Source organism: Lithobates pipiens, unplaced genomic scaffold (genome assembly GCF_037356315.1).
Source record: "Lithobates pipiens isolate NorthernLeopardFrog02 unplaced genomic scaffold, aLitPip1_a1.2 Scaffold_3, whole genome shotgun sequence".
In the NCBI taxonomy this organism is placed as follows: Eukaryota; Metazoa; Chordata; class Amphibia; order Anura; family Ranidae; genus Lithobates; species Lithobates pipiens.
The window spans coordinates 154,299,719-154,318,727 of record NW_027507790.1 but is presented as its reverse complement, the minus strand read 5'-3'; the positions used below and the strand labels follow the sequence as shown (position 1 = coordinate 154,318,727).

General features: G+C 42.7%; 1 protein-coding gene across 2 annotated transcripts in view; it reads left to right on the top strand.

The window, feature by feature from the left end:
• The window catches only part of ADGRV1 (adhesion G protein-coupled receptor V1), a 710,193-nt gene that overhangs the window by 278,648 nt on the left and 412,536 nt on the right, over window positions 1–19,009 (top strand). For both annotated transcript variants that reach the window (XM_077462401.1, XM_077462400.1), the window contains 4 exons: window positions 3,105–3,228; window positions 10,291–10,429; window positions 11,096–11,281; window positions 18,043–18,275. In XM_077462401.1, coding sequence (XP_077318527.1) covers window positions 3,105–3,228; window positions 10,291–10,429; window positions 11,096–11,281; window positions 18,043–18,275 — 682 coding nt within the window. The remainder of the gene's footprint in view (window positions 1–3,104; window positions 3,229–10,290; window positions 10,430–11,095; window positions 11,282–18,042; window positions 18,276–19,009) is intronic.

Genomic DNA, 19,009 nt, shown 5'->3' with positions numbered 1-19,009 from the left:
TAAATGATAGAGATTACTCGTGACAATGGCATGGTATTTTGTTTACTATGTTATTTAAATGATTCAACATCATTTTTACAAAGCAGTAACTCACAAAATACCTCCTTCTTCACAATTCATCCTTTTCAATCCCCCTTTTTTTTCAATATATAGTATTTTTGAAAAGACATGTTACAATATACCATGTTCTTTAAGACAACATCCACCTTTAAAGCCAGCTTTTGAAAAAAAATACACCCATATTCATTTGAAAAAAAATGTGCATTAATTATTTTTTACATGGGAGCTTGGAAAGCATTGCACCTGTGATCGTGGATGCAATGATGCAGACTCATGCTTCATGTTTCACCATCAATCACTGCAACAAGCTTTAAAAATGCCCTTCTACTCATAGGAAACTGACGCTACCCTAAAGGGACATAAAAGGGTTGTGCTTATCACCCAGGCCAGAGGTTTCAAGTCTCCTTCTGCTGGCAGGTATCACAAAAAAAGGATAATGCATGTTGAAATCAGGGCCATCTTGAAAGTTAGCACAAAAATGAGGCATCTGTTTGAGTAGGCCCCTAAACAGCCAGACACAGGTGGGGAAACAGTTTTGCCTCCATGACAATGAAGAAGCACTTGTTAGTGACCAGAGATGGCTTTTTATAAGTAAGACTTTATTGATTGTATTATTTTCTTAAAATATAACTGTAATGTGTACCAGATGCAATCCCTGGCATCATACTGTAATGCTGCATACACACGAGCGGGAATTTCCATCTGCAAAATCTTGGATGGTTTTTCCAACGGAATTCCGTTCAAGCTTGTCTTGCACACACACGGTCACACAAAAGTTCTTTGAATCTTGGACCGTCAAGAACGCGGTGACATACAACACTACGATGAGCCGAGAAAAATAAGTTCAATGTTTCCGAGCATGCCTTGAATTATTTCTGAGCATGCGTGATTTTTTGCACGTTCGAATTGCATACAAACAATCGCATTTTCGGATAGGTCCTTCGGTCTGGTATGGATTTGGTAGGGACACCCCACACCAACTTTAAAAAAAAAAATGGCATAAGGTCTCCCCCCAAAATCCAAACCAGACCCTTATCTGAGCATGCAGCCCGGCAGGTCAGGAAGAGCGAGTGCCTTCCACCGGAACCATACCAGACCACATGCCCCCATGGCTACATAAAAGATGTCAGACAGCGAGGCACGTAACAACAGAGGAAGACAGCATCGGGATAAGAGCAGACTTTTTTCTTCTATTACGTGCAAAATGCTGCATTTTGCGGTAAAAAAGTCCCCGACCCTTTCCAAAAATGTAGAGGCACAAAAATGAATTGATATGATAAAATTCCCTGCATTTCTGCAGCATGCAAAAAGCTTAAAAAAATGCATTAATGTGAATTGAGCCTAAAGTGGGGGTCAGCAGCCAGGAGATCATGAACAGGTGAGTGGTAGGCTTGCTGACCTGCCATCCCAGAGCATCAAACACAGTACAATGCAGAGGGACTACTTGGAAAGTTGGATCTGTAGTAGGGAGCAAAAAAACACATAAGCCGATGCCTCCTCTGTAGTGCTGGCTCCTGTCCCATGCTAAGTGATTTCAACTGCACGCCACCTCTTATCCCAGCTAGTGGTCTCCAGAGTAGTGCCAGCAGCAGGAAAGAAGAGATCTTTAGGTCAGTGTGAAGCAATAGACTGGGCATAATAGCATAAGGCTGCTTTCACATTGATGTGCTGCAGTTTACCCACATTGCGGGTGCAGTGCAGTGTACCTGTAGCTTTCCTGCAGGTTTGCTGCACTTAGCCATAGACTTCTATTATATCCTGTGTGTTTGGTACACTTTCTGAAAGGGTTTTACCACCCCCCCAGCTTTACTTGTGAACGAGCCCTATGGGTGCCGCTGCTCATTCACAACTACAGGCACTGGTGCTCCTCTGAAAAGCGATGTGAGTGTGTTTGACACGTGGTGAGGAGGGGATATGTTTCCACCTTCACCACCTGATTTAAACCCATGATTGCTATGCAATGTACGCGATTGCAACACAGTAGTATGGCAATTAGAGGCTTAAATCAGGTGTGAGGAGATGACACTGTGCCCAATGATCTTTGACTTCTCCCATGTTGTTCAGGTAGATCTCCACCTCTTTTAGGTTGCCTACCCCCGCAGTAAAGAATATACAGAATACATTCACTATCAACAACAAACACATTTGTGCATCATATTTAAATGTATTACATTGTGAAATACTGATACATAACTAAAGAGACACAACATTTTTTTAAAGACTTTAATATTTTTTCAGTGAATTTACAACCATTATTTGGCTGCATATTTATAGGCCTCATGCACACTTGACATTTGGCCATCTCTCCAAATCACCTTTCCATCTGGCATGGAAAGAATTTATGCTCAAACACGCCTAGTATTAACACGTGTTTAGGGGCGTCAATTGTTTTTTCTGCTTCTAAACACCCCCTGCCTGTAAACTCCTCTAAACACCTATATACCTATATGCATGAATACATACAGGGGCCTTTTGAGGCAGAAAAAAAAATGGCAGACGCCTCTAACAGCAGCATTAAAAATATCCAGTGTGTGTGAGGCCTTATGGAGGATTCTATATGGACAGTTAGCAACCAGGACATGGTCCACAAAATGAATCCATATAATTATTAGGTTGCCAAAAATGTTTCCCATATATCCACTCAAATATGATTTTACACTTCTCAAGTGGTGAATCACTCATGGAAATACAGGAAAGAGAAGATGTGCTATGCAGCTTTTATAAATAATCCATAGACTGTATTGTTGTATATATCTCATAAACTCATATTTTATACACAGTAGAAATCAGAAAATATTTCAAAAGTTTACACTGAGAAAATGTAACACTTTTAGAAAAAAAATAAGGTATTTTGGAATTGATGGCAGCAACATGTCTCAAAAAAAAAGTTGGAACATGGCAACAAAAATATGGGATTATGAGATTTGCAAATCATTGCATTCTGTTTTTATGTAGATTTTAAACAGCGTTCCAACTTTTTTTTAAATTGAGGTTGTACAGTAGATTGACAGTATATTTCTGACTTCTGTCTTATTGCCTTACAGGTACAGCCACTGTTGTTATTGCTGGGGATGTAGGAGCAGCTGGTATAGTTGGAATAGCCCCATCATCCCTTAATGTTCTCATTGGTGAGCCCTCTGGGAACTATAATGGTACAGCGCATATCAGGTATATGAATCTGTGTAATCAATATCATTTGTTTAGAGCTTCTTAATCCAGTGATTATAGTACATATACTATAAGTGACTAATCACAAATAGGCTGTTATGAAATATGGTAAAGTACAACGTGCTAAATTCTGTCTGTAGCAACCAATAGAACCATCTTTCAAAATTTGAATTGCTGTTTAAACTTCTTTTTCAATAAGCCTGAGTATTTCCACCTTCATAGATATGTTGTGCCTCTTTTTGAGCATAGAAAAATAATAATGTCTGGTACGTGTCTGTCTAGAACATAACAATTTATGTGTTTAAAGGTTAACTGACACCTCATAAAAGTTAAGTTCATTGCTCTAGAAAGGGCTCTAAAAATAGCTTCATGTACAGCTTACTGTACAGAAAACACTCTGTACATTTAGAATTATTCCCTGTCTTTAAACACAGCCTGAGATAGATGACCGTGTCTTCTAAACAATGACAAAGTATGACTTTCCATGCAGCACAGTCATTTCTTATGATGCTACATTGTTCCACTACTAACCTTTTATTATACAGTATAAGCCAATCTAATATATACATATACAGTATCTCACAAAAATGAGTAAACCCCTCACATTTTTGTAAATATTTTATTATATCTTTTAATGTGACAACACTGAAGAAATTACACTTTGCTACAATATAAAGTAGTGAATATACAGCTTGTATAACAGTGTAAATGTTCTGTCCCCTGAAAATAACTCAACACACAGCCATTAATGTCTAAACCGCTGGCAACAAAAGTGAGTTATTTCACGTGAAAATGTCCAAACTGGGCCCAATTAACCATTTTCCCTTCCTGTTGTCATGTGACACCTTGGTGTTACAAGGTCTCAGTGGTGAATTGGGAGCATTGTGTTAAATTTGGTGTGATCACTCTTATGCCGCGTACACACGACCAGACTTTCCGGCAGACAAGCCGATCGTGTGTGGGCTAATCCGATCGTTTTTTCATTTAAAAAATCAGACGGACCTAGAAATAGAACATGTTTCAAATCTGTCCGATGGACTCAATTCCTATCTGGAAAACCATTCGTCTGTATGCTGATCCGGCAGACCAAAAACGGCGCATGCTCTGAAGCAAGTGAAACGGCAGCTATTGGCTACTGGCTATTGAACTTCCTTTTTTAGTCCCGTCATACGTCATCATGTTCAAAACTAACGGACTTTCGAACGGACTTAGTCCGTTTGTGTGTGGGCAAGTCCGTTAGTTCAGAAGGTCCGTCAGAACTCCGCCAAAAGTCAGTCGGGAAGACCATCGGAAAGTTTGGTCATGTGTACGCAGCATTACTCTCTCATTACTCTCTCATACTCTCTCATACTGGTTAGTGGAAGTTCAACATGGCACCTCATGGCTCTCTGAGGATCTGAAAAAAATAAGTTTTACTCTACATAAAGGTGGCCTAGGCTACAAGAAGATTGCCAAAATCCTGGAACTGAGCTGCAGCACGGTGACCAAGACCATACAGTGATTTAACAGGACAGGTTACACTCAGAACAGGCCTCGCCATGGTCAACCAAAGAAGTTTAGTGCTCGTGCTCAGCGTCATATCCAGAGGTTGTCTTTGGGAAATGTGTCTTTGTCTTTGGGTTGTAGGGGTGGGGGGTCAGCTTGCCAGTGCTCAGACCATATGCCGCACACTACATCAAATTGGTCTGCATGGCTGTTGTTCCAGAAGGAAGCCTCTTCTAATGATGATGCACAAGAAAGCCTGCAACAGTTTACTGAAGACAAGCAGACTAAGGACGTGAACTACTGGAACCATGACCTGTGGTGTGATGTGACCGAGATAAACTTATTTGGTTCAGATGGTGTCAAGCATGTGTGGTGGCAAAGTACAAAGACAAGTGTTTCTTGTCTACAGTCAAGCATGGTGGTGGGAGGGTGATGGTCTGGGGCTGCATGAGTGCTGCCAGCACTGGGGAGCTACAGTTCATTGAGGGAACCATAAATGCCAACATATACTGTGACAAAATGAAGCAGAGCATGAGTCCCTCCCTTCGGAGACTGGGCCTACAGGGCAGTATTTCTACATGATAACGACCCCAAATCTCCAGGATGACCACTGCCTTGCTAAAGAAGCTGAGGGTAAAGGTGATGGACTAGCCAGGCATTTCTCCAGACCTATACCTATTGAGTGTCTGTTGGGCATCCTCAAATGGAAAGGATGAGGATCGCAAGGTCTCTAACATCCACCAGATCCGTGATGTAATCATGGAGGAGTGTAAGAGGACTCCAGTGGCAACCTGTAAAGCTCTGGGGAACTCTATGCCCAAGAGGGTTAAGGCAGTGTTGGAATATAATGGTGGCCACAAAAAATATTGACACTTTGGGCCCAATTTGGAAATTTTTTACTTTTTAGGGGTGTGCTCACTTTTGTTGCCAGCGCTTTAGACATTAATGGCTGTATGTTGAGTTATTTTGAGGGGACAGCAAATTTACACTGTTATACAAGATGTACACTCACTACTTTACATTGTAGCAAAGTGTAATTTCTTCAGTGTTGTAACATGAAAAGATATAATAAAATATTTACAAAAATGTGAGGGGTGTACTCACTTTTGTGAGATACTGTATATACATGACAACACTGAAGAAATTACACTTTGCTATAATGTAGTGAGTGTACAGCTTATATAACAGTGTAAATTGGCTGTCCCTCAAAACCCTCTTGGGCATGGAGTTCACCAGAGCTTCACAGGTTGCCGCTGGAGTCCTCTTCCATGGTGGATGTTAGAGACCTTGCGCTCCTCCACCTTCTGTTTGAGGATGCCCCACAGATGCTCAATAGGGTTTAGGTCCAAAGACATGCTTGGCCAGTCCATCACCTGTACCCTCTGCTTCTTTTGTAAGGAAGTGGTCGTCTTGGAGGTGTGTTTGGGGTCTTTATCATGTTGGAATATTGCCCTACAGCCCAGTCTCCAAAGGGAGGGGATCATTCTCTGCTTCAGTATGTCACAGTACATGTTGGCATTTATGGTTCCCAGTGCCAGCAGCACTCATGCAGCCCCAGACCATGACACTCCTACCACCATGCTTGACTGTAGGCAAGACACACTTGTTTTTGTACTCCTCACCTGGTTGCCACCACACACGCTTAACACCATCTGAACCAAATAAGTTTATGTAATGTCACATACACATGATCTGAATTCTCGACGGAAAAGCCTTGGATGGTTTTTCCAATGGAATTCCGCTCAAGCTTGTGTTGCCTACACACGGTCACACCAACTTCCGACCGCCAAGAACGCGGTGATGTACAACACTACAACAAGCCGAGAAAATTAAGTTCAATGCTTCCGAGCATGCGTCAAATTGTTTCCAAGCATGCGTAGGAATTTTGCATGTCGGAATTGCTACAGACAATCAAAACTTTTTGCGTCTGAAAAATTGAGAACATGCTCACAATCTTTTGCTGGCCCAAATTCCGCCAGCAAAAGTCTGATAGAGCCTACACACGGTCGCATTTTCTGATGAAAAGCCCTCATCGGTCTTTTGCTGGCTGAATTTACGATCATGTGTACGCGGCATTCGTTTCATCAGACCACAGGATATGGTTCCAGTAATCCATGTCTGCTTGTCTTCAGCAAACTGTTGCGGACTTTCTTGTGCATCATCTTTAGAAGAGGCTTCCTTTTTGGATGACAGTCATGCAGACCAATTAATTATTATTTTTTTTCATTTAAAAGTTTTATTGAATACATCAGGCAGGGCAGAACAGAATCGACATCCACAGTTTGAACACTGAATACAGACTTATACAGAATCCAAAAACAATCCAAACAGAAAGGAAGCATCAGCACACAAAATAGTAATTGCAGCGCAGTTAGTGGCAACACAGTATCAGTCCACCTAAATAAGCTTATGGTGTAACAATGTAAGACCTTATTTATCGCCCCTAGTCAGGTGCACTCAAGAGGAATTTTTCAAGTAAGGTAGAAAACGGAAAACAGAGAGAGCAGTGAGGAAATGCAGAGTGCTGAAGCTGGATCAATAGAGATGAATGGAACAGAAAAGAGAGGATTTAAGAGGGGAGGCGGTGGGGGAGGGAAAAAAAGGGGGGGTTTGGATGCGGGGATGCATGGTTAGGCAGACCTGCGCTGTTAAAGTAGCTCTGCGGAAAGGGGTCACCAGGGTGCTGCACTCTTGAGCGGATCGGAATTTGTGCCAATAAAACCATGTTTTATAGAATTTTTCCTCTTTTCAGTTTAAAGTGGCCGTCAATTGTTCCATCAGGTTGATTTCGTCCCATGCAGACCAATTTGATGCAGCGTGCGATGTATGGTCTGAACACTGACAGGCAGACTCCCTACCCCCTCAACCTCTGCAGCAAAGCTGGCAGCACTCACACATGCCATCTTGAACTTCCAGTGACTAGTATGAGAGTGTGAGAGTGAGTGAGACCCAGCATGCTAGACAACGTGTATAGTGAGGCCCAGGGTTGAAGGAACTCATGACAGTGGAAATGGGTTGCGCTGCAGACAATTAGCAAGTTAACGTTCTCAGACTCACCAAGGCAGGCAGCTACTGGGAACTAAGGGCTAATAAACAGGCAATGGTCCCTTGCAGCACTGAGGCACAGGGATCACAGGACAATAGGGAATACAGACTGAGCTGGGAGGTGGGCATGGAAACACAAAGGCACTTTGAATGGGTAGAAGTGCATAGACACACCGGACAACTAGGAGTGAGCAGTAATGCAAAGAGACAAGAATTACTAGTGCAAGTAGAAATTAATGGGGAGGCTAAGCAGAACACAGAGTAGAAATACACAGGAAGACACTGAGGCAGACTGCAGACACAGGTGATGCTAATGAATAGCAGGCAGAAACTCACAGAGGATCATAGAGGTGCAGGAAAGCTAAAAGCTGGTAACATACAAAAGGGAAACAAAGGCACAAGTACACTGCAATCCTGAAAGAACACTAAAGGTGCAAGGATGCAGGTTGCAAGTAGGAACACACATTAGTTACTGAGGACAGACTGAAAGACACTGGGGTTATGGTGATCACACTGGAAGGCACTGGGACATGTTCCAAACAGGGTCACTAGGAATATTGGGGTCACTCTTCTTGGAAAGGTAGGGACACAAGGAAGCACTGAGGGTACACTAGGAATCTACTCTGCTAGAAAACACAGCAGCCACTAGGACTCTTCTTGAGAAACAACGGTGGGACCTGGTACTAGGAACACTAGCTGTTGTTTTGACAATGCCTGAGCGAATAAGCCCAGCTTAAAGAGGAAGTAAACCTTGATGGGTTTTACTTCATCTTTATTTCCTTGCAAAGGTAAAGCATAATGGGCTACTATGCATCGCAAATTAGCCCATTATGCGTCACTTACGTGAAACCGAAACCTGCGATGTCACTGCTTTTCCCACTAGCAGAGAGCGTCCATCTTCAACCCTCTTACTTCCGGGGCCTTGAACTCTGGCTCTGTGACAGGCCATAGTCGCATGACATCACACCCGTGCATGCGCACAGGAGCTGTCAGTCATGGCATGACCCCTTTAGAAACGGCACGATCTGCCCTTTCTAACATGCACATGTGCCGTAGACATCGGCACGCGGCTTTTTTGTAAATATATGTGGAGGTTTAGGAGAAATTTCATGCACCTACAGGTAAGCCTTAATATAGGCTTACCTGTAGGTAAAAGTGCTTGCACAGGGTGTTCAACCCCTTTAAATAGAAAGGGAGATGCCCTGGCTGGGCTTGTATGTAATCGAATCAACTGCAGGTGGTTAACCAATCTTAAATACAAGTGTTGTGGGATAAAGGTAACGGCAGAACCTTACAAGTTAAAGCTATGGAACTACATGCACCATCATGCCTGTTGGTGTTTGGGAATAGAGGTGACATTTCAGCAGCAAAGTTGCAGATATGTGACATAGTTATAATAAAGTTACAGATGACAGTTCATTGAATTAATAGAGATCAAACTACAGTTAAGATGCTTATATATTAAAAAAAATATATATATAAAAAGTTAAGTTTAAATGCTACATTCATTGCAGCTAAATGCACTACCATGTAGTCAATGTCAAGCCCAAGTCGGCAGAGCAACATCCATATCATTTGAAGCAAAGCACTATTGCCTCTTTTTTCTCTGTTATATGACACAGCTTGTTTCTACTTTTTTCATCAGTTGTTGCATATGCAAACAAGCCAGGAATCCGGTACTATAGCTGAAGAGGTTAAGAAATGTGTAGCAAAGTGAAAGTTCATGGTGCAACTAATTCACCCTAGGGACTTTTTCAGTCCACCAAACCGCCGTAAATAAAAAATAAAAAAAAATAAAAAAATGTCATGATGTCATGAAGACCAGACCTAAACTGATTTCCTCAAACAACTCTCATCCATCACTTTGAGATCTATTGTTTACCCTAAAAGTGACTCTCCTTTTGAGAATACTAGTTTAAGGGCCATCAGCTGACACTTTAGTTTCAATACTCTCTTTGTTAATGAAACAAATGTAGATATAAGGAATTCTGACACTTTGACATTAGCTAAAGGCAGTTAGTCATTCAAAGGGGCTTGTTTTGTAATGGTGAAGACATTTTGCAGCTTATCCAAGCCTCTCTTTTATCTCTGAGTGTCAGGAACATACCCCATACTGGTCTGGCCAGCGAGAAGCGATGCTGTAGGAGCAGGTGAGTATTCTCTCTGGTGTCTTAGGCTGGGTGCACATCTAATGTTTCCCCACAACCAATTCGCATGACATGCAAGTTTGACCTGCTCTCGGTGGAGCCGGTTCACACATGCCCAGGGCGGCCGCGGTCTGGATTGAAAAAGGGTCCTGTGCATGTTTGGATCTGGTACAGGTGCGAATTCAGGCAAAAACTCAGACTTGAAATGCACCGGTGAACAGACATGCACCAGACCCCAGGCACAAACACATATGTGAATCCAGCCTTACTGATCCCATAGACCTAGGTGTTACAAGAATATGTGAAAGGTTGTTATGATTGCAGACGTTTGAGAACCATCAATAGAGAAATCTTTTTTTTTCTGATGTTACTTTTTATTCTTTAGCCTAATTCGTGGTCCTGGGATTTTTGGTGAAGTGACCGTTTATTGGAATATAACTCCTGCTTACACAAGTGAATTTGTTGAGGCATCAGGAATGGTTACACTGAGAGACAGGCAGTCAGCTGCTGTCATAAGTATACAGGTATGTGTGGGTAAATGTTTATTGTATAAGTTATATATTAAGATTTATCAGTTTGTCTGGTTTAGGAGTGCTAGTTTTTTGTTTCTTCCCCAAAACTATTTTAAGGTTTTTATAATGAATAAATAGCTGGTTTATATGTTTTTAAACCAATATTTTATATGTATATTTTTTTACTAAATGTGTAAAATCTTTGCATTACAAATGAACACTTAATACAATCTATATGAAAAAAAATCCCTTTAACATTAAGGGTTATCTACATAGTCAGCACAGCAGGATCTATAGTCACTTTGTCTGAGAAAAGGCTTGGATGGAGTGTCCAATAGTGGATAAGTTACTGTGAATAATCATTTTAATGTTTGTGTGTATATTAAGTTTGAACTGTTGAGATTGGTAAATGGGCTTTTCCCTAAATAGAAACCAAATCTTCCCTGCTAAAACATAATTGCCAAATATGTTTGCTCTTTCATTGTTTGTTTCCTTGTGTCATTAACAATTTTAACACTTGTAGATGGCAAAAATGCTTTTATGCAATGTTGATTTACTACTATTAAAAATAGTATTGCTGCATTAAAGTATATTGAAATCAAGCAACTATAATACAAAAACATTGATATTTAGTGTATTTGAAACTGTTGTTTTTTGCACCGTCTTGGTTTCATGTAGGCTGTGGATGACAATGTACCTGAAGAAAAAGGCTTCTACCAGTTGTATCTCTGCAAAATCAGCGAAGGAGGAATTATAAATGAATCCACGCGATTAGCAAATGTAACCATGGCTTCCAGCGATCTTCCATATGGATTGTTTCAATTTTCAAAGACATTGTTACAGATTTCAGAAGAAACACAATGGGTAAATAAAACATTTTGATATACTTTTACTATAGATTTAAATGATGCTTTATTATAGCCAAAGTGCATTTTTTGGATAAAGGATACTGTCACTTATACGTTTGATTGCCAAATTAGTTTTAGTCACAACATAACTGATACAGTTGTGTTTACTGGCAAAAATTTTTATATATGTAATAAGTGATTTTCATATATCCTGACTGTAAACCTAAACATAACACCAAATTTTAAAGTTGACTTCAATCCATCTCCTAGATGTAACACTTAGTACGAACTCCAGCCTTAACTGTAAGCCCTTGTACACACGGTCGGACATTCTGACAACCAAATCCGTTGGATTTTGTCCAACGTATTTTGTCCGAAACTGTTGCATACACATGGTCGGACAAAGTTGTCGGAAAATCCGATTGTACATAACGTGATGACGTTATTTCATTTTGACTGGACTACGTTCAGGCTAGTAGCCAATAGCTTTGGTCTAGGAATTTGATCTGAGCATGCGTGGCACTTTGTCCATCCGTGTAGGCTACACATGATCGGAGTATGTCCGATCGGAGCATTTTGTCGGAAAATTTTACCGGCAAGTTGGAAAAGTTGGTCCGTCGGATATTCCGATGGAAACAGTCCGATGGAGACCACACACAGTCGGAATATCCAACAAAACGGTCCGATTGGACACATTCCGTCGGAATCTCCGACCATGTGTACAAGGGCTAACTGTTAACCTACCTTCACCTAAATGTACTCCAAAGTCAGTAGTTGTCAACCAACTATGATATGGGGCCTCAAGTTTAGCCTCTAATATTACGAAAGAGCTGTACATAATATTAAGTGGATGTAATGCTAAAGTACGCTTTTAGAGACGCTTTTAGAGATGGCAAATATGCAACAGGAGATGGCCAGACATTATGGGCATGCTACAAGAGATGGCCAAATATGAGCTGAATGCTAAAGGAAATGGTCAGAGACTCTGAAGAGCTGGACTGTTGAAAAGTGCAACATATGGTCCCTTGGCCCAAGGTTGAGTAACAGGGCCTTAAACCTCACTTATGATCTCAGAAACATAGTGAGGTATGGGAGGAGAGAGCACAGCACTTCTTTAGAAGCACTAGTGTAACCCTCGTTCAGCTATTGTTTCTATATTCTTTATGCTCACACTATACCAGCATGGTAAGTTCATGACACTGGCTTCAAGTAGCTGCTTTTGAATTTATATTACATACAGTGCTCTTCTTCAGTTTAGCAAAGAATCATTTTAAAGTAGAACTTTAGTCAGAAAATAAAGTCCTGCAAGATGACTTCAGGCTGGCCCTTTTTGCAGATATAGCTATGTAAAACATTCAAAATAAGTGTCTACACTGTTTAAAATCCAGTAATACACAGTTTCATACTGCTTTGCACATGCTCAGGCATTTTTAGGCACTGCTGAGTTTGTAGAGGCCAATCTGCTGATAGCCTTAAAGTGGAATTAAGCCCTCCTATCATCTATAGCTAAGGAAGCTGCTCTGAAACTGCCATGGTGCTGCACATGTGATCAGTTATGACACCAAACAATTGATAGTTTGACAGTGTGGTTGAGGACTCAAGCAAATGTGACATTTAGCCAACCCAGCATTCCAAGAAAGTAACTTTTTTTCTTAAATGGTTAAATCAATGGGTTTAGTTTCGCTTTATGATATACTGCTGCTCAGGGCCTCTGGGCTTCAGTAAAATGTCAGGTTCCAGTAAGAAGAAACAGGAGGCAATTTACAGCACACATTAATTTTGGTAGCATAATTATTAATGTGGAATGTATGTTCCTTGCTGAAGAACATTATTTTTTATCAAATTGTTATGGGTAAAGTTCCGCTTTAAAGCAGAAAATGTATTTAAGTGTAATAGTGGTTTAACAAAAATGTTCTTTACAGAATGTGATCCGTTAATATAACACTTTAGCATAACATGTTTACCACTCTATTTGCATTCACCACTAAAAGTTAGGCGGCGTACACACACGGGGACTGTTTGCCGAAACTAAGTTCGTCAAACAGTCCGCTCAAACTTTTGAATGAACGAACACGCCCACACACGGCACTTTTTGAGCGGACAAATACGGCAAACTTTGTTCGTCGTACTAAGTCCGCGCAACTTTTGAAATGAGCGGACTCGCCCACACACAAGGCAACAGTCCGCTCATTTCGAGCGCGTCTCCAGGTAGGCGGGGCCCGCGAAGGAGACGTCGCGGGCCCCGCCGCCTGGTATGGACTTAAAGGGGAACCCCAACGCCGAAAAAAATCGGCGTGGGGGTTCCCCCAAAGTCCACAACAGACCCTTGTCCGAGCACGCTACCCGGCCGGCCAGGCAAGGGGGGCGAGCGAGCGCGCCCCCCCTCCCGAGCCGTACCAGGCCGCGTGCCCTCAACATGGGGGGTGCCTTGGGGAAGGGGGGGGCCGCACGGCCCCCCCACCCCAAAGCACCTTGTCCCCATGTTGATGAGGACAAGGGCCTCTTCCCGACAACCCTGGCCGTTGGTTGTCGGGGTCTGCGGGTGGGGGGCTTATCGGAATCCGGGAGCCCCCTTTAATAAGGGTGCCCCCGGATACCGGCCCCCCACCCTATGTGAATGAGTATGGGGTACAATGTACCCCTACCCATTCACCTGTAAAATAAAAGTACCCAAAAAAAAAACACAACACACGAGATAAAATATTTTATTGCACAGCTCCGGGGGTCTTCCGTCTTCGGGGGTCTTCTTTCGCCGGACTCCTCCGCTATCTTCGTGTAGCTCTTTTGCTAGCCGGAGGAGTCCGGCTTTCTTCCTCCCCGCCGCCGGCCTCTTCTCCCGACTTCGGGGGTCTTGTCCCCCTCTTCGGTTCTTCTGCCGGGCCACCGCGCCTTCTTATAGCTCTTTTGCAGGCGGTGGCCCGGTCTTCTGTCGCCGCTGTCGCCGCCGCCTTCCATTCTTGTTCTTCTTCTTGTTGTTCTTCTTCTTCTCTAGGAGATGTTGACACGTCGCTCTCTCCGGCCGGAATGCCAGAGCCGCGCTGAGCGGCCACTTATATAGTGACAATGGGGCGGTGTCACATGGTATATGTCACATGGGTTGGTCACATGGTGACCCCGCCCCCTTACGATGTCATAGTCCCCATGTGACATCAACCCATGTGACCAACCCATGTGACATATACCATGTGACACCGCCCCATTGTCACTATATAAGTGGCCGCTCAGCGCGGCTCTGGCATTCCGGCTGGAGAGAGTGACGTGTCAACATCTCCTAGAGAAGAAGAAGAAGAACAAGAAGAAGAAGAACAAGAACGGAAGGCGGCGGCGACAGCGGCGACAGAAGACCGGGCCACCGCCTGCAAAAGAGCTATAAGAAGGTGCGGTGGCCCGGCAGAAGAACGGAAGGCGGCGACAGAAGAACGGAAGGCGGCGACAGAAGATCGGGCCACCGCCTGCAAAAGAGCTATAAGAAGGCGCGGTGGCCCGGCAGAAGAACCGAAGAGGGGGACAAGACCCCCGAAGTCGGGAGAAGAGGCCGGCGGCGGGGAGGAAGAAAGCCGGACTCCTCCGCTAGCAAAAGAGCTACACGAAGATAGCGGAGGAGTCCGGCGAGAAGACCCCCGAAGACGGAAGACCCCCGGAGCTGTGCAATAAAATATTTTATCTCGTGTGTTGTGTTTTTTTTTTGGGGTACTTTTATTTTACAGGTGAATGGGTAGGGGTACATTGTACCCCATACTCATTCACATAGGGTGGGGGGCCGGTATCCGGGGGCACCCTTATTAAAGGGGGCTCCCGGATTCCGATAAGCCCCCCGCCCGCAGACCCCGACAACCAACGGCCAGGGTTGTCGAGAAGAGGCCCTTGTCCTCATCAACATGGGGACAAGGTGCTTTGGGGTGGGGGGGCCGCGCGGCCCCCCCTTCCCCAAGGCACCCCCCATGTTGAGGGCACGCGGCCTGGTACGGCTCGGGAGGGGGGGCACGCTCGCTCGCCCCCCTTGCCTGGCCGGCCGGGTAGCGTGCTCGGACAAGGGTCTGTTGTGGACTTTGGGGGAACCCCCACGCCGATTTTTTTCGGCGTTGGGGTTCCCCTTTAAGTCCATACCAGGCGGCGGGGCCCGCGACGTCTCCTTCGCGGGCCCCGCCTACCTGGAGACACGCTCGTAATGAGCAGACTTTCCTCCGAGCGGGAACAGTTTGCTCATTTCGAAAGTGGCCTACACACGGGCGGACTGTTCGCTCAAACAAAGTTTCAGCGGACAGTTTTTCGGAATTTCCGAAAAACTTTGTTCGTCAAACTGTCCGCTGAAACTGTCCGCTGAAGCCCCACACACGAGCGGACTGTCCGCTGAAACACTGTTCAGCGGACAAAGTTGAGCCAACAGTCCGCCCGTGTGTACGCGGCCTTACTTAGTATTGAATCCTGGTGGTTGCTACAAATAATGTTATGTATTCACCTCATTTATATATCTCTCCCTGTGATTACTGAGCAACAAACAGGGCAGTATTTAGAATGTATACCACCAACAAAAGATAATGCGGTTTCACGGAGAATGCACTCATTGTGTCCCTGTTATATGAGTATCACTGTAGAAGCTCACTAGAAGCCTGCTGAGAATAATGAGATAGCCATGTTATTTGAGCTTAAAGGATTCTTGTGAACCCTCTCAGCACTCTTATCAGTTATGCTACTGTCAGTGGTTACTAGGTTAAAAAAGAGTAAACATAATTGTAAATTCAGTGCTTAGGTACTGCCTACTCTCAACCTGCTGTTTTAATCCATTGGCAATGGTAACTGGATAGAGCCAGACACGACAAAGGAGCATGTTAAAATTTCTTGCTATTTGAGTGAACTCAACTCAAGTACCCTTCACTCTACATGCTGAAAGACTGATGTTGATTTTAGATCACTGAGAAGAATTGCATATTACACATTCAACAAAAATAGTGCCAGCTATACTATGAAAAAATATCAGTGCTTAACACCGGGATCACATATATTGTCCAGGTGAATACTGACTGAACCTTACTCTCCGTGTGATGGTACTCCATTCCATAGCCTGTGAATGCTGCAGCTGGATTGGACCACTAGGGAACCCCCCCCCCTTCTTTCCCTTTACTACCAGGCAAGGTCCTTTCTTCCCATTTTGCTCTCCTCATACGTACCTTTTAATTTCTTCTCTCCTTTCGTGTCTCTTCCTAATTGGGTTGCTCCCCTCTTTTTTTACCTTCTTTTTACAAACTGGAGTGCATGTTATCTACAGCAATGTGCAACCCTTATTAACCAGTGCACAGTGTTGGCTTTCATGTTATAAATTGATTGGTTACTATTTGGTGGCAATGAATACACTTTGTTGTGTATTCCAGGCTTCATATGCTGTATGCTTCATTTTAATGTACTATTTGAACTCTTTTATTGTGCCTAACTCTTTGTACACCACTCCCTTGAAAACTCTTGAAAATTCAATAAAGATGTTTGCAAAACAAAAATATCAGCATCTAACTCTTTAATTGATCATGTGGAAAGTATTGTGATCATTCAAAAGCTCAGATACTTAATTTATATTAATGTTCAGTATCAGCTAGCATTGTAATGTACAGTATACCATGCTCAACCCTGGAAGAAAATAATCTAATAACTACATATTTTTAATGCAATGCTTGTGTAAGAAACGTTCCTGAAAGTAATTTTTACCCAAGGACAATTACATTCATACACTTCTATTTCCTAATGTCTTTGTATTGCGAATTCCAGGTCAGATGACACATCCTAAGGAAAACTATAGTATGGTTTCAGCAAGCACCACTTAATTATCATATTGTTTATTTGATCTTTTCATTATTTTTATCATTTGGATTACATCTATACAGTTTTCACTTTCTTGAGCAAAATTTTTATTATAGTTTTTTTCATATGCAGCTTCTACATCTAGTAAATCAGGCAGCTGGTCCCATTGATTATTTTTATCATTATTATGCAGGATTTATATAACGTCAAGAGTTTGCACAGCACTTTACAGACGAAAGGGAAATACAATTACAATGCAATTCAAGTCAAGAAGGTTAGGCATTGAGCATAAGACACATACTGTACATTGTACAAGACTATTGAGAAGAAAGAAGAACCTTTTTATTTAATAAGACAGTATGGCTGTCATCATATGTGCATATAATTACTATAATACTATAATTACTATCAATATATGGAAACAACAGTTTAAATCTTTATTAAGATAAAATGATTTACATTAGTTGTTTTTCACAGTTATATCTAAAAAATGTTGTAAAGACTATAGTATCCCTTTAAAGTAAACCTGTGCTGTCCAAATCAACAGGTTATCTTAAATTACCTTCCTCCCAGCAGCATATATTTACATTTCCTATGGCTTTCCTATGTTAAGTGGTGAGAGAATGTTCAGTCCTATGTAGAATCCAAGCCATGACAAAGGAAGAAGTCACGTGCTATACCTGAATGTACTCTTGCTGCCTGAATTGCAGCAGTGGGGGTTAGAAAAGAAGGTACGTTTTGTTGGAAAGGGAGGGAAGTTAAAGTAATCTGCTGTATTGCTTTTTATAGTAAAGCACATGTTTACTTAAAAAAAGAAAAAAAAAAGGATTACATCAGGAAATAGAAAATCAGTTCAAAATTTAACCAGAATTAGTGAAATGCAAAATCTGATTGGGAGCTTTTGTCAAAAGCTTCAATGCTAGTCTTATTTTCTTTTATCCAGGTTTAATGAACCAGCCCCTAATTATTTATTTGTGTTGTTAACAGATAAACATGACAATCTCCCGAATAGGTGGAACATATGGAAATGTTCAGCTGATATATCAAACCAAGAATGGGTCAGCACTAAGTGGCTTGGATTATACAAATACTTCTGGAGAACTTCTGTTCAAACCAAATGAAACAATGAAAGGTCTTTCTATAGAGATAAAAAATGATATTCTACCGGAAGGTCCAGAGGATTTTTTTGTTCTCATTACAGAGGTCAAACTTGTCGGAAGGTAAGCCATTTAGCAACACACAACAATTTTAAGTGTTTATACAGGAAAAAGGAGTTATCAACATACAATTTATTTTGTATTTAGAGACATCTTCATAATCTCCTCCTCCTTCCTGCATAGAGTTGTTTTCCAATACCATTAGTAATCATAGCATATACAGTACTCCCTTGGTATTATGCTTGCATGTGGCTACTCATAGGCACAGTCCTCCTTGAATCCAGGGCAATGTTTGAGTGGGTGACTAATGCTGCGTACACACAATCATAGTATCCGGCGGACTTAGTCCGGAGGACCAGATTCCGCCAGACAATCCGCCCGTGTGTGGGCTCCAGTGGACTTTTTCTTTCCAAAAGTCTGGCGGACTTAGAAAGAAGTTTTCACTCAAAATTGTCCGCCGGACTTCAAATGAATGGACTTGCCCACACACGGAGAAAAGTCCGTTCCAGGTAGCCAGGACTAGCGAAGGAAGTCAATGTCGCCACCTCCATCGGCGAGGTTGACACCTCGCTGGCCCTGTCACCTGGTATGGATTTAAAGGGGAACCCCTATGCCGAAAAATCCTGGCCAGTCAGGAAAGGGGGTGGGGATGACTGAGCGCCCCCCCAAGCCGTACCAAGCCGCGTGCCCTCAACATGGGGGGTGCTTTGGGGAAGGGGGAGCCCTGCGGCCCCCCCACCCCAAAGCACCTTGTCCCCATGTTGATGAGGACAAGGGCCTCTTCCCGACAACCCTGG